Source organism: Triturus cristatus, chromosome 3_1 (assembly GCF_964204655.1).
Source record: "Triturus cristatus chromosome 3_1, aTriCri1.1, whole genome shotgun sequence".
NCBI classification, from domain to species: domain Eukaryota; kingdom Metazoa; phylum Chordata; class Amphibia; order Caudata; family Salamandridae; genus Triturus; species Triturus cristatus.
The window spans coordinates 971,826,049-971,842,643 of record NC_140583.1 but is presented as its reverse complement, the minus strand read 5'-3'; the positions used below and the strand labels follow the sequence as shown (position 1 = coordinate 971,842,643).

Below are 16,595 nucleotides of genomic sequence, written 5' to 3'. Positions count from 1 at the left end.
TGGTCCTAATGAAACTTCTTCTGGATGTAGTGTATTTTGAGCCGCTGAAGGGCTCGATAATGTAGGGGACCCGGGAAAATGGCCTGAATGGAGGAGGCCAGTAGGCCCACGAGCCTCGCCAAAACTCGCAAGGAAATCATCTGCCTGGACAAGGTGGATCTGATTTCCCGTTTGATAGACCTGATCTTGGGCAGAGGGAGGAGAAGTTGAGCAGAGACTGAATCTATTTGGAAACCCAAGAATTCTATTTGTTGGCTCAGAATCATCATTGACTTTTTGAGGTTGATGACGAACCCCAGATCCTGTAATAGGGACATCGTCCATTCCAAGTGAGTGAGCAGTAGATTCCAATCTTGGGCCATGAGCAACATGTCGTCGAGATAGACAATCATGCGCACTCCCATTTCTCGCAGTCGGGAGACAACCGGTTCCAGGAGTTTTGTGAAGACCCATGGGGCTGATGATAGACCAAAGGGAAGGGTACGATACCGGTACCATTGTCCTTTCCATTGAAATTTAAGGAATTTCTGATGAGAGGGACAAATTGGGACCGTGAGGTAGGCATCCTTCAAGTCCAGCCGGACCATCCAGTCCTTTTCCAGCAATAGGTCCCTTAGAAGATGGATGCCCTCCATCTTGAAGTGCCTGTAGACGACAAAGGGGTTGAAGTCTCTGAGTTTCAACACAAGTCTCTGACCTCCTCCCTTCTTTTGCACCAAAAAGACGTTGCTGCAAAACCCTACGGCAATGAAAAGGTCCTACGGCAATAGCCTGTTTGTCCAAAAGCTCTAGAAGTTCGGAGTCTATAAAATTCTGTTCTAGAAGGGAAAAAAGGAGAGGTCGAGGAGGAAGCAGTTGACCTGGGGGGTCCAGAAGTTCTATCTGGTAGCCCTGAACTATCTGCAAGATCCAAACATCTGTGGTGAGGCGAGCCCAATTTACAACAAAATGCAACAATCTACCCCCCAGGGGAATCGTAGGGTACACATGACTTACCAGAAGACTGGGACTCAAAGCTTTTGTAGCCGCGGTTGACACCTCGGTTGAATTGGCCCCTGTATCTACGCGATCTGGAGGGGTAGAAACCAGCCTGTTCTGGCTCTTGGGTATAACCCCGGCGTCTGGGCGTGAAACCTCTTTGAGGACTGGGGTTGGAGTAGCGGCCGGTCGAGCGTCCTCTACCACGCCCGGCCCAACCAGAGACCTGATGAAACACTCTCTTCAAGGATGATTGAGACCTGTCGAGTGAGGCAAAGGTGTTCACAAATTTCGCAATGTCCTTCACGAATTTGTCACCAAAGAGCTGACCTTCCGCCAGTGGGCCCGGTTCTGCCGTGGCCAATTCCACCAGTTGTGGATCTATCCTTAGAAGGACAGACTTGCGTCGCTCAGAAGCCAAGGCGCAATTGGCATTGCCCAGCATACATATTGCTCGTTGAGCCCATCCCGCCAACACCTCTGGGTGAATGGCCGCCCCTGTTTCTTGCGCCTGTAGGGCTAACTCGAGAATTTTTGCTAAGGGGCCTGCAAGGTCAAGAACCTTATCTTGACACGCCCGAAGGGCGCGATCAATTCCCTTCTTGGGATCCTTCTTGTATTTTTTAAGGAAAGTGGTCATGGAGGAATCTATGTCAGGAGTAATTGCTACTTTATGGGGTAGATCGGGACACGGCATTCAGACTTTAGGCGGGCTCTCACTTCCTTATCAAAGCTTTTTCGTAAGTGGATCTGCATGTACTCGGCCACCGCTGTTGGTGGGACCCAGTCGGCAGAGCGAGGATGGACAATATCTGAAGGGTCAAACAGGAAGGGGGAGGGTTGGACAGGAGACGAAGAGTGTTTGCGCTTCTTCGCACGTTTACAAGGTTTTGACTCTAGAGAGGAATCAGTGTCAGTATCAGGACCTGAAGTGGTGTCAACCACTGGAATAGGAGTGGAAGGTTTAGGCGGGGGAGCCGGGGCGTCCGCGTGGGCTTGTTCATTGGATTTATAAAGTTTAGAGTAAGAGTGTGCGTGTGGCCAAGCGGTACCAAGGGGCTCGGGAGGAGGGAGGGGGGTCGGAGCAGGACCAGTGCCAGCAGGAGAAGGGCTCGGGGTAACCAGACGATCTAGCTTTTGAGCAATAGGTAATAAGGTGGAGGAGAGCGCCTTATCTAGCTTAGCATCCAATTTTTTATCAATTAAATCCTCCATGGAATCGTCGTAATAGTACTCATCATCACCCTGGTCCTCATACGCAGCCACCTCCTCCTGGTAGAACTCGCAGTCTGCCATACCTCAGGCGAAAAACTTGTATTCAATCAGGAAATCCCCAGAGGGAAGCTCAATTATCCAACCCCAACCTCAACAAGCTAGGGTGTCAGCTGGGAGCCATGCCGGGGCAAAAAGGAGCTAGAGAGTACATAAGACCCCAATAGGGCTTGCTATATAAACATGCACAACTCAGGACTAATGGGGAGGAAAATACACACCCCAGCCTGGGTGAGCACGAGGTTCCAAAAATTAGTTTAAGGCCATCAGGCCTGGTAAGGAAAGGGTTACTGGTCAAATAACAGCCAAAACCCCCAGCGCTGCTGAAATAGCCTAATTAACGTGACTGGCCCGTACTCAGCTCCAGATTGCTTGCTGCGTTAATCCCCAATTCAGCCCGGGGCAGGGTGTCTCATCCGGCAAATACAGGGAGTCGCCGACGCACGCCGGAAGCCGTTCAGGCCTCGGTGTGTGACTCGCTCCCTGGAGGGGGGGGCCAAACCCCTCCGATCGCGGACCGCGATCCAGCAGCAGCGGCAGCAGCGCGAAGACAATGGGGGCAAGACGCGGGACAGTAATGCCTACAGCGCAACACGCACTGACCAGAGAAAAACGAAAGTAGACACCGGCAATACGACCGCGCCTAGAGCGCAACGCGCGACTGAGGCAGCAAGCGGACACCACGCTGAGAAACCTAGCAAACGCCACGCATGGAGGTAACGCCTAGGTTAAAACACCATCAATAAATCATTAACAATAAGCAACCAAGACTCGTTAGCAAAGAGTTTCAGATTCCAAGTATACAAAAAAGAGAGACACTTATCTTGACTGCGGAGCAGCAAAGAAAGAGGAAGACACGGAAGTGTCTATCTGATTTGTCTACTTGGAGTGATTGCCATTGGCTTTTATGAGGAGGCACGGTTCAAAGCCTCATGGGATGTGATGTTTTTTACTTATGTAGTTTATTTTTAATTGGCTGCTGAATTCAGTAAATAAATTGAGAAAGCATAATCAGAAATAGAATCAAATCTGTCTTCAATAACTACTCTGTGAGAGAAGCTGTGTAATGTGGGGCTGTTGTCTCTCTTTTATTTTCATGCCTGAGTTATTGCGTGTACGGTCTCTCGTAGCTGGATCCGTCCCTCTTCTCTTTCTCTGGTGCACTTGTACGCTGTGCGTGTTCTCCGTTCCCTTTTACGTGCTTATGTGGGGCCTGCGGCATATTGGGGAAACTTTCTGTATTTTCAGCGCACCCCTTTTGGCTGCGCAGCGGTCTCTTCGGCTCAAGGCGCAGCACAGGAACTGCACCATGGCTGGGGACAGCGCGGCTCTCAGAATGGTCTGGGTAGACCTGGAGGTGAGTGAAAGGAACGGAGAACTGTCCGTGGCGTCTCAGTATGAACGAAATTTCTCAGTGGCTACGTTTGATGCCTAGTAGTGTAACGCCCTGTAGGTGGGGCGATAAAGAATGGCGGGGGTCTTGTCTCGAAGTAAAGTTTACTCGTGTGAGATGTGGAGTTCTGGGTTTCTTGCAGCACTTGAGAATCGAAAGCAACCCTGGCTGGCGTGCCAGGCTCACGTCGCACCACATGAAAGAGCGTGGAAATATATATGTTGATCAATATGGGGAAGTAGCTCCTTCTGTTAATTTTACAGGATAATTTGTCTACTCGGTGAAAAGCCAGTGCTTGCTTGGAAGTACCTAAACTCTGTTGTGTCCCTTCACACGTTAGCTAGCGGAATGACGAGCCAAAAAATATTAAAGTGGTGTCGTTTTTTTTATTTAAAACATCAGATTTCTACATAAAAAGGAAAAAATAGCGAATATATAAAAAAAACAATAAAATGCAGCAGTCATTTCCAAAACTAGCTTTATTCTGCTTTCATTTTGGGAAGGCCTATAACACATCTCCTCATACCCGTTATCTGCAGTGCAGGTGGGTGTGTGTAAATCGAATATTAATGACACGTTTATAGATAATTGCAAAATCAACGGTTTCTTTGTGTTTAGTAATAACTCAATGGAACTCGTATAATTGATTTTAGATTAACGAACATATGGAATGCACCTGCACTACTGGTTCCATGCAAATGTGTCGCAGCCACATGCCAAATCAAAATTGAGATATGTGGCCAGCAGTTTACATATATTGCTTTCTACGCTAGTGATCTGATGACGATTGAAACGCACTACCTCTATATAATTCTAAAAGCAACACAACTCTAGCAAGCATGTTGCCCATGGGTGCTACCGCTATTCAAAAGCTGAACTCTATAGAGATAACACAGATCTGCGGCGAGGCTTTAATCCTCTAAAATGCCTTGTATGCTAATTAGCTTGGCAACCAACAAAAGGAAAACTCAGTGGGTAAGGTTCCTAATGGAATAATCTACTGGCATCCTGATTGTGGCAGACTAACATCTCATTGTAGTCTTCTAGGATCGATTAAATGAGCCCCATTGACCTAAGTAGGAGTCACATTATTGTCAGAGCTGTGATACTACAGAACTATGGTAGCATATCCCATGTGAAAAAACAAACTCAGTGCCCCTACATATGAATTAGTGTGTTGGGAGTGACACTACGAACAAGGCTGTCACTTTTCAGAATGAGTAGCCCTAAAGTTTTTTTGTTGTTTTTAGCAAAGGATTTACACTGTTTCTTGCCTAGCCTGGTATGTAATCTGCCTAGTATCTACGTGTCTTTATGTTCACCTGCTGGATGTGCTGTGAAGTGCATTCTTTAAGGTGTACCAAAAAGCCTCCACCAACATCCAAACCACATATCCACCGCACAAGCTTTGCCACTCCTTCCTTTAAATTGTGTTAAAAGCCTTTGTCGGTCTTGAGCCGTGGTAGGCTGTTGTGCTTTATCTATGACCAGGTCCCATGCACATGGGCAACCAGCTTTATGACTTGCTCAGTGGGTACTGGGTGCATGGCAGGCACTGAGTTCGGCTCTCAATGTGCAGTCAGCCCTCACTGCACGTCCTTCAGCCATGCGCAGCGAGGGTTGGGCTTTGCTTCCGACCAGGCCCTGTGTCCAACCTTCTGTGGGCAGCCACCACTTGCGATGCACCTCTAACTTGCCCTCAGGCCAAACTCAGTGCCCAACCCTCTGTTGGCGATCAGTCCTGATGGGCACAGTATGGTGACTCATCTAGAGTAACGCAGTGGAAATCATTCATTTCCACTGTGTTAGTCTAATTAGTTCAGTGAAATCAAAGCAATCTCCAGGTCAAGTTAGCCTGTCTCACAAATGTGCAGGCCTAGAAACATTGCCTTTTGTGAGCTGTGGGCATGCGATCTCCTTAACATTTGTCCTTTGGCTGTGCACAGCAAAGGTCAGCCACTAGGATTGGCCTCTGACTAGGCTGTGCGATCAACATTTCGCGAGTGGACAGCCCTCACTAAGCTCAACCTTTGGCCATGTGCTTTGGAGGTTGGCCGCAGTGCCCTCCGCGGGTTGCCAGCATCGATGCACGTGGCCTTAAGATGTAACAACCCCTATTGCATTCAATGTGTTGCCAGCACAGCCTTAGGCCAGGTTCTGCATATGTTTGGATTGTTGGATCCTATCACAGTTTTCACGTGTCTGTGGACTAATGATTGTCCATTTGCTGGATGCAGTTTTTGTTTCGTGGACACCGCTAAAAGGCCATCATGGACCATGAAGTATGTTCCAGGTTTGCACCCACAAACCCGGATCCGCATAACTCAAGGACTGTGCTTGGTACAGCGTACCTGGTCAGTGTGGACTCGCCTTTTACTCTTATATGATGCACATTCAAAATATTTTTTAGGATATTTTGACCGAGTTCCAGCATCCTGTAAAGGCGACCAGAACATTTTTCGTTATTCTTTGGTGTTTCTACCATCCAGTCGGAGGGCTTTTGTTCTACAAATCCATCTTGGTTTTGCAGAATGAATAGAACAATGGGAGAATCTCCCTCATCCATTGGGATTTGAGAATTTTTTGGGATTTGCTGAGCTCTGTGAACCTGGGTTAATGAAACTCCCCGATTTAAGTCACAAAATCTTTAAAATGTAACCGCTTCATGCCAATTTTGTGACACTTTTTGAAAAATCTAATTTCTTGGAAAATGTTTAACGGATTTACTACAAATAAAGCAAAGTCATTTTCTTGAGTAAAGTACTACCTTCATACTAAAATTGGTGCAATTACAGTCAAGTCTTTTTTTTAGGTCTGGTTAGACAGCGTAAAAGTCATCAGACATGATGTGATCAAAAAAAGCTTTCAGGAGTACTACAGAGCCAGGACTGTGGATCCACTCAGATATTGATTTATCTGACTACAGCTTTTAATTTGGCAAGAGCTGTGTACTTCCATGTAGCTGTGCTCATTCCCTTGTCAAGCTCTGTGAGCCAGGGCTATTTCTCAATTTAAGCTATTGTGTTAAATCAGGAACTTGACCTAAAGCCTATTGGTCACACATAAGAGGGTTTAAAGTAGCAAACAATAAAGAAAATGATGGTGTAGAGGCTTCAATGTCTTATTCTGTGAAGTATCTGTTTATAAAAGATGTCATGAATCCTTGGCTTGAGCGTTTGCCCTACCCTTCTGAGACATCGGAGCTGCCCCTTGATGTCAGTCATAAAAGAAGTGTTATAAAAATCAAGACATTTGAGCACCTTGAGAGTAGAGGTGTCATCTCATCTTTTAAATGCAAAATCAACAGTTGATGGACAGAATGCAGAACAATGTCATACGTTCACCCCAGTACAGATATCTGGGACTAAATCCAGCGTTTTTTTGCTCACCATGCCATTCCAGTTTGAACCCAGCCATATGCAAATCAGTCTTGACCCTGTGCCTCATGGGAACAGTCCAGCCCGAACTGCCAGGCCAGGTCCTCCTTGGACTGGAGCCAAGCATCCAAGGACCGGTTTCGGGGTTTCACCTCTCCTCAGCCAGGAGGCGGAGTGAGCTAAAGAATGATGATGGATTAAACCCAGATCAGTTGACTGGGGGTGAGTGCTTGCAATGTTCAACACTCAGTCCATCATTCCCTTTGGTTTTGCTTTGTTCGCCCTAAGTTGGCAGGGTATACCCAGACGTGGGTCCCTTGCTCACTTTGCCACTGGATTCAAGCTAGCCTGGCTGATGATGGCTGATTAGCCAGAAACTGGTCCCAGGATGATTGATTCCGGTCCAGGGAAGACATGGCTTGGCAGTTCGGGCTGGACTGTTCCCATGAGGCACAGGGTTAGACTGATTTGCATATGGCCATGTCTGAACTGGGATGGCAGAGTGAGCTAAAGAATGATGATGGATTAAACCCAGATCAGTTGACTGGGGGTGAGTGCTTGTAATGTTCAACACTCCGTCCATCATTCCCTTTGGTTTTGATCTCATCTTTTAAAGCAGTTTATCACAGGGTCCCTGTTCGATGCCAGGGAGATCTTTTGATTTGTAAAGCAGAAGCCTTTGTCACAGAATCAGACTTCTTATTTCCAACCAACCATCAAGAGGTTCATAAATTGCTGAGTTCCTCTAGGCACACATCAGACATGTCAGCAGCACATGAGATGAGAACGGGCGGTAGTCAGGAACAATTTATTGCTGTATTGCAGTCCCAGCTACCCCCTTCACTTTCCATTATCAACTTGAGAAACCTTATTATGCACTCCTTGAGAGAATGGTGTTTTTTTTCTTCCTAATTTGTAATTTAAAGGTTTTTGAGCTTGAGAGAAATGCATGCCAAGGCTTTTTTTTAAAGCTTCTTTGCTTATTCCTCTCTACATTCCTGCCCAGGGTCCTGTCAGTCGTTACTTGGTCAACCTTTACATCGAGAGCAATTAGATCTAGGTACGTACATCAGGAGTATCTTTACTTCTTAGTTTTTAGGTCTCACTTACCAAACAGCACAAGCTTCTGTTGGCAAAAAGTAAAATTTTCAATTTATAGTGGGCTTAGAGCCTACCCATTGCTTACCATTGGTTGACCTCATTGTCACTTTCTTTTGTTTACTTTTTATTTGTCGGCTTGAGTAGGCTTTACTTCCTCTCCATCTTTGTGTCTCTTATGCAGCAAGAAAGTATTACTTGTGTACTTCCATTCCTCACTTTTGAAGTACTACGGGGCATATCATCAAGGGCAATATCGCCGCTTTAACAGCACTTTTTGCCGCTAAAGTGGCGATATTTTTATTGCCCTATCAGCAAGCTGTCGCTAACAGCTGTTAGCGACGGCTTACTGGCAATAGCGCCCGTGTCATTGCTGCTTTGCATGTCAGCGATAATAATCTCTAATGACATGCAAAGTAGGCGTTCCCTAGGCGGGTCCTCTGAAAACAACCCTGGAAAAGTCGCTAACCGCACATCACGGTATCATCAAGCTGGACCCTGATACCCAGAGCGACATAAAAATCAGCGCTAACCGCGGTTATCGCCATCAGCTAACGTCTGCAAAATGTCAGACTTAGGCTTAGAATCCACCTCCCATTATAAATATAGCTAAGTCCACATCTCCCTATTAACAAGATTTCCCTTTGCGCTGTAGTTGCATCGCTGGATTACCAGCGATGTTCCCTCATTACGCTGCTATCGCCGGAATTTTTATCGCCGTGGAGATGAGCGTTAATGATAACGCGTTATCTCGGCTATTAATTCCGGCGATAGTGTGAATTTGTAGAACGCCGGCTATGTTTGCTCTGCGATGTTTATCGCAGTTTGTTGGTGATATGCCCCAATGTTTTTTTCTTTTAGTTTAACCCTTTCGATGCGCATGACGAAGCGGTTCCGTCATGCGCATCGGTCGCGCTGTGCGGATGACGGAACCGCTCCGTCACGGCCCCGCCCGCGCAACGAACCTTCAGCACGGCACGGTAATCCGCGCCACGCTGAAGGGGTTAAGCACTCCACAAGACCTGAGTGATTTTTCCAGCTGTCCTCCTCATGTACTGCTCTGCGCGCCTTGTTGCTGTCTCTTGCCCATCCTCCCTTCTATGTTGGCTTACTCCCCTTCCATTGCTTTCTCTTCTTTTGATTTCCCCAACAGCTCCAAGATGTGCACTCTCTCTCTCGCCCATGTACTTCTTTCCCCTCCCATGCTCCACTTTCCTCTGCTTTGCCTGTGTTGATTCTCCACACTCACTGTATTTCTTCCATCACCCATGCCCTCCATCTTGCTCTCTTTCCTACTTGTTACTTTCCTCTACCTGTGTCTCAAAAAACGAAAAGAAGGCTTTTGTGCTACTTAAATGTTTCTTATTTTATTTACTGAACCAGATTTTGTAGACTCGCTCATGCATGTTGTGTGCGTCTGCAGTACCAGGCAGACGTGTGTCATGGTGCCTTTTTTGCTTACTCTGTAGCCATGCTGAACTCTAAAAACCCTATACAACCCCTTAACGCTACTCTTCAATAAAGCCTAAAAACGTACTACCCTTTATCTCTACCCTTCTCTAAACTCTAAAAGCACCTTACTACCCTTTTATTGCTATCCTTCCCTGAATCGTGAAAGCCCCATTCTACTTTACACCACTCTTTCATCACCCCTAAAAACACTTTCTACCCTTTAACTCCACCCTTCCTTAAACTCCTAATGCCCCTAAGTGCTACCTATCACTAAACCCTTACCCCTTGCCTGAACCCTACAAATATTTTTCTACCATTTGACACATTAGTGACTGCATACTGATGCAGGTAGAGCTGAAGGGTGAACTTCATGGTAAAATGGGTAACCAAATGACTGATTTCCACTGTAATTCCTCATTTCTTAGAGGATCCCCTGGACCCCACATGTGATCCCTGTTATTTCTGTCGCCCTCTCATCGTTATCACTGCCCCCTGTATTGGTCAGTCTAGGGAAGAGTTACTGGGTAACATTAGGGTAACATCAGAGATGTTGTTATAAGGCCCTTAGTGGTGTCGACCAACATGAACAAAACTTACCTTTCTAAAGAATTTTGGAAAATGTTTTTAGAGCATCAGTGGAAGCACTTTCAGGACTCTGATGGAATATGTTCTGCTGTTAGTAGAACTGTGCTGCCTTTTCATTTGAGTGAAATGAGCAATACCCACTAAGGGAGTTTTTTTTTGTTTTACATTTTTATTAGCTTTCAACAATAAACTTGAGCTTGTTACATAGTTCACGGGACATAGGCCGCTTTTGGTCTACCATTAACTTTTACACCGGAGGTGGGATGTTGACCCCCTTGCAGTATAAGGAATAATCGGGTACAGGATACAAGGAGCTAAACTAAAAGCTTCACGTACAACTCATGAAAATGCCCGGGTACAATAGTATCATGATCTCTTATGTGGTAGGGTATCATTTGGTAGGGTATCATTTGGTAGGGTGGTAGGGTATCATTTGGTAGGGTATCATTTGGTAGGGTATCATTTTGGTCGGCGACCCTCCGTTGAAGTTGCACAAGGTGATTAGTCGTTTTTTACTGACATACTCATCTTGGCTACAACTTGTCTCTGTAAGCATCTTGGTTGTTCAAGGAGGATGAGTATTTGTTTAGATGTCCACCTTTTCCAGGTATCAGAGAATTAAAGTTTCCCCTGGATGATTGTTCTGGCATAAAAACTTTCACCCTCTATCATATCATACTCGCATAACACTCATGTTATTAGGGACGCCACTTATTAAAAACTTTATCAAATGTATACCTCCAGATCTGGTTATCAGTGCCCTGTTCCCTTGGATAGTGGGGCCACCTCTAGTTTTGTCACCACCTTTTCCAGGTAGCCATTCCAGGCGCCTGTACTATTTCGGTCACCTCCCCTGTGCCAAGTGCATAGAGCAATGCAACTCTGAACTCGTCCTTTTTTGCACAAACTCAAATTAAGATAGATATATAATATAATTTTTTTTAAAGTGTTTTTTGATGGAACAACAAAATACTCGGCAGGTACATCTCAATTATTGTCCATGGATTACAAGAAATGAAATTTACCATTAGTAAGGATACAGAGTTTGCGCCATTATGCTCCGTCTTCATGGCCCCTGTGGTACCGTCTACCCCTTGTGTTATGTATCTCTCGAGGCCTTCAGCTGGGTGTGGATCAAGAGTAATAGACCCTTTGCGCCATTTTATGTGCAATCTAGTACATCTATGTCCTCCTCTATCTCTAGGTTGTAATCGCTCAGCCATGGCTGCCATACTTTCCGAACATTTCTCGGGCACCCCCTTGCTCCATATATGTTTTTTTCGGCACCCATATACATATCCATGCCGGTCCGCCACTCTCATGGTGGGAAGTTCTGGTCTCCCCCCAGTATCTGGCCTATATCACTCTTCGCCACTAAAAGGCCTATGTTACTTAGCAGAAGTTGGTATGTAGGAATATCAACATCCGTGTGGATGCCTAGCAGAACATATTTAGGATCCATCGGGATTTGTGCGTGAAGTATGTTGTTCAGTTCTTGCACTATCCGTGTCCAGTATCTATGTGTGGTTGGCACTCCCATAGAGTGTGGATGAAAGATCCGCGTTCTGTTCAGCAGCGCAAGCAATCCGGCGTCCCCTGCAATGCCCTTCGCATGTACTTTTGCCTTATCGTAATACACGCTGTGCAAAATTTTAAACTGCACCTGAGCTTGATAGCCACCTCTCTAGGGTGCATTAGGGCCGTCTCCCAGTCTGTGCTCCAATGTGCCTACTAGGCCCTCCCATTTGCCTCAAAGTGTTAATAGATTATAGGGCATATTATTTATTAGGGTTATATAAGTCCAGGAGACTGCTTTCTCTGGTATCTCTTCCTGCAGTAAACGGCCTTCTAATGGGGCATATTCAGGGAGATTAGCAATATCCGAATTTTGCGCTTGCCAGGCGTGTCTGAGTTGAATATGTTTATAATGTTGCTTATCCATCAAGCTATACTGCATTTGCAGATGTGCAAATGTTATGAGGGCGCCCTGTCGTATTATATCCCCAAGGCAGTGATTCCAATAGTGTCCCCTCCATTCAACCCCTCTAGTTTTGCAAGTTCTGGCAGTCGTTTTCTCTCCCATAGGGTGTGGACCTAGTTAGTCTTTTTTCCAATTCATCATACTTTCAGCTTCCCTCCATGCCTCAATCACTCTTTGTTGCCGGCAGCAGGCTCCTCGCCCCGTGCCCCCCATATATGTGGTGTAGGTGGGAATGTTTTTGGAATTGGAGTCTCTCCAGGGCATATGTGGAATGGTCCCGGGGGGCATTCCCCCATTTATTGATGACTGAGTTGTGCCGTTCTACAGTAGTGGCTGCGTTGTAGCGTTTGCAGTGCTACTCGGGGGTGACCTCTGTCCCATAGCAAAGTCCTCAGTTCATTGTTTATCGCCCTGAAGATTACCTCCGGTATTTTACAGTATGTATTTTGAAAAATAATAATAGATTGGGTAGCGTGATAATTTTAAACATAGCTACTCTTCCAAGTAATGTGAGGGGAGACGTCGCTACCTATCCACGTCGTCTCGGAAGTCCGCTAAAACACGCTGAATGCTTTGGGTGACGCAATCTGTCATGTTTATCGTGCTAAAGAGTCCTAGTTATTAAAGCCCTTTTCAGCGATGGGGAGATGTACCAGCACAGATCGCAAGTAGATGTGGCCCCCAATAGGGTGTATGGTTGACTTCCCCCAGTTAATCTTGTATTCCGCCTGCTTGCCATATTCTTCGACTAAGTGGGAAATGATCGGGAGTGTCTCATCAGGGCTGGTTATATTTAATAGAATGTCGTCTGCGTAAAGCAAGATTAGTTCATCCATCAGCTGTCCCTTAGAGACTTGGAACCCTTTTAAATCTGGGTGTGTTCTGATCAAGCATGTTAGAGGTTCCAGAACAAGCGCAAAAAGCAAGGAGGACAGCGGGCAACCCTGCCTGTTCCCCCGCCAGATGGGAAACTCGGCTGAGTTAACACCATTTACTCTAACTCTAGCCCTGGGATTTGTGTAGAAGATATCAACCCGCGTCTGGAAGTTGCGCCCAAGGACCAGACTCCTAAAAGGCCAGTGTACCGTATCCAATGCCTTTTCGGTGTCGAGTGACAGAAGTGGTTGGGGGAACTCTCTCTCTCTCTTAAGCCGTGTCTAGCCAGTTTGCCAGCCTCCGAAGATTGAGGCGTGTGGCTCGCTTGGGCATAAAGCCCGACTGGTCTTTGTGTACCAAGGATTTGATGACCGTCGATAATCGTGTGACCAGTATGGAGGCCAGTACCTTGATTTCGACATTGGGGAGCGAGATTGGGTAGTAGGAGCTACAATTTTCTGGGGGTTTGCCCTTTTGTGGTATGACCGCCACTGTGGCCTGGCAGAAGTCCGGAGGCAGCGCTCCCTCATTCTGTGCCGCTAAGGGAGTTTTCCCTGATTTCTGTTTGGCAATGGCAGCATAAACTTCTTCTAAAGTGAGCTCAGCTTCTAAGGCCGCCGCATCCTCATTTTGCAAGGTGGGCATAGCTATTGCTTCAAGATGGTCATCTATGCTATTCTCTTTTGTTGTCGGCCGGGCCGCATATAGATTAGTGTAGTAGCGCACGAATGCTGCCGCAATTGCGGGTGCTGTTGTATGTTGTGTCCCCGCCTCTTCTATTTGATTTACCCAATTTGCTTCTCTTTCCTTCCAGCTTAACCAGGCTAGTAGCCTCCCCGCTCTGTCCCCCGACTCGTATAGACTGTGCTGGGTGGTCTGAATTTGGGCACGGACTTCTCCTACTAAGGCCCGGAGTTCCTACCGCCTGACCTCTAGCTGCATCGCTGCCTCATCTGGGGGATAGTTTTCTTTCTAATTCTAGCAACTTACCTTCTAAGTTTCCTATTTGTAACGTTTCCTCTCTATGCTTCCGTGCTATGTTCTGTAGTCTACCCCTGAGGACTGCCTTGTGGGCCTCCCAGAGGGTGGCCTCCGAAGATACAGAACCTTCGTTATCTTGAAAAAATAGTTTGGTCTCAATGGCGATTGTATCTGTTACTGTTTTGTCACATAGCTCCCAGGCGTTCAGCCTCCAGTCCGATTTTGGTCTATGTTCCCTACCCCCAGCCCTTAACTTCAACGGTGAGTGATCTGAGATGCCTCTTGCACGGTATTCTGTTTCCTCTATGGCTCGAATCTCCCCTGCCGGAGCAAAAAGGTAGTCCATTCGGGAAAAGGTCTTATGTGCCCCTGAAAAATAAGAGTAGCTACGGTCAAGTAGGTGGTTTCGGCACCAAAGGTCCGTCAGTCCCAGCGATCTCAGGAACTCCTCCAGTGGAGTAGGCGCCTGGGTGCCAGTCGTTGCATGGGATCTATCTAAGCGTGGATTTATCACATTGTTAAAGTCGCCCCCTATTATGTGAATTGAGGAGTCTGAATCCAACAGTATCTTAGCAACTGCATGTAACGTCTGGGGATCCTGTCGAGGCGGGCATAGGCACTGGCCAGGGTAATCTCTCTCTCCGTCCCCACGTACCCCGAACCGCTGCATAAGTGCCTCCAGGGTCAACCCAGGTCTTGACTACTTGGAAGGTTTTTTTTTTTTGTTTTTTTTAATGAGAACTGCCACTCCGCGGGTCCCAGGGGAAAATCCAGCGTGTACTAGTATGATGTAGGCCTCTCCCAATAAATGTGCATCAGGTATAGAGATACATTTGTAATCATTATTTTTGTCTGTTTTTCTTTAACAATTGGTGCAAAATTAGTATCAGCTTTTTGCTTGTACTCTAGTATTAATAGGCACAGAATGCAGTACCTTTATCTAAATGCAACAATAGCATTAAATATACTGAATACCACTTTCTGCCAGGTGTTTTGCAGCTTCTTGCATACTTTAACCCCTTCGACGCTTATGACGGAACGGTTCCGTCATGCACGTCGGTTGGGCTGTGCTTATGACGGAACCGTTCCGTCATGGCCCCGCCCGCGCTCAGAACCTTCAGCACTGCGCGGAAATCCGCGCAGCGCTGAAGGGGTTAAAGTACCCCCAAAATAGAATGTTCATAAATAACAAAATACACCAAATATTATGTCCCAGCATTGGCTCTGCCAGTAGGGTAGGAACTAATGTGTGTGAGGAAATGGGGTGTATTATATGGTGTGTTGTATGACCCTCGCCATGTAATACACTTACCGACCCCTTTAGGACTAATAGGTTTCGTTTGTTAAACCCTTAGCTCAGCCCTGGGTCGCTGTGGCTCTGAGCAGTCCGGTTTCCACAAAGGAACTAGTGTAAAGTATTTAAACTGCACCAATTGCTGAAGAAACATGAGATACACAAGAAACCTAACACCAACTTACAAAAATAGATTACAGTAATTTTTGACAGCAAAACTAAAAAAAAAATAATAAAAAAAACAATTCACTGGAGGGTTCTTGTGATACGGATTCTACAAGGTACATTGAATAGGCCCTTTTTACTTAACCACAAACAAACATTGTCAAATTCAACGAATTTGACACTTAGAAAGATTTGATGAAAAAACTTTGGTTAGTTGTATTGCGATCACTTATAGTTACTTTAGGCAATCGACTTAAGGTAGCAAGCAAATCAGGGGACCAGAAAGGCCTTTAGAAGCGGTTACCTTAAAGGCAGAAGTAATCTTCAGTTAGCACTTTTATCTCTTTGCCATAGACCCCTATTGAAGTTGACCTGATGCAAGGGATCGAGGATGCTGAAGATGCTAAAAAATGCTGTGGATGTGATGCGTTTTTACGGGGGTCTTCCTGCAGGCTATTTCTCGGTCCACAAGCTTGCTTAATCGGTCCTAGCCACAGGGTCGACATCCCTTAAAGTCATTGTTAGCCTGGCAGATCAGTCGCCTGGAATCCCTCCTGATGACCACTTCCTGCAAAGTGTGGCATCTGGCTATTTTAGAATGCACCATTCTGCCCACTCCCAACATGGCAAAACCCCTCTCATGCTTGGTGTGCAGCGCTCCCTAACCCAACTCAGCTGTATACCAACCAAGTGTGCTACATTCCCCTGAAAACTGCTTTGGCAACTGGTTTCCCCTACCATGTCCTAGTGCCAGCCTATCAACCTAGACCATAGAGCAACCTCTCTCCCAAGTGTTGCTGTTTGCTCTTCAAAGGTGGTTTCTACTTTGAAGCTCACCTTTTTAGCTAAAACTCTGTGTGGCTTCCTGCAAGGAAGACGTCATTTCTCTGTCCCATGCAGGCTTCTATTTTGTCCGTTCTTGGAAATCTTTTGCATGTCTTTCTAGGAGAGCAGAAAACTGTCTTGGGGACAGACGCCGTGCAAGAACATTGTAGACTTTGAGCAACAAAGTAGCAATTTCGCAAAGTTGCGCACTGCAACAAGTTACATTAATTCTGACCCGAGTATCAAATCGAGCTTCTTGTGACAAGTTGTTTGATGCCTTGGAGTCTCAACTTTGGTTGCATTGTTCAGGAGTTAGCA

General features: G+C 46.2%; 1 protein-coding gene across 1 annotated transcript in view; it reads left to right on the top strand.

Annotated features, from left to right (window-relative positions):
• Window positions 1–3,377: 3,377 nt before the first annotated feature.
• Window positions 3,378–16,595, top strand: part of LOC146861339 (oligoribonuclease, mitochondrial-like) — a 175,053-nt gene continuing 161,835 nt past the window's right edge. Inside the window, exon 1 of the mRNA XM_085645624.1 lies at window positions 3,378–3,607. Within this exon, the coding sequence (XP_085501750.1) occupies window positions 3,455–3,607 (153 nt within the window). The 5' untranslated portion in view covers window positions 3,378–3,454. The remainder of the gene's footprint in view (window positions 3,608–16,595) is intronic.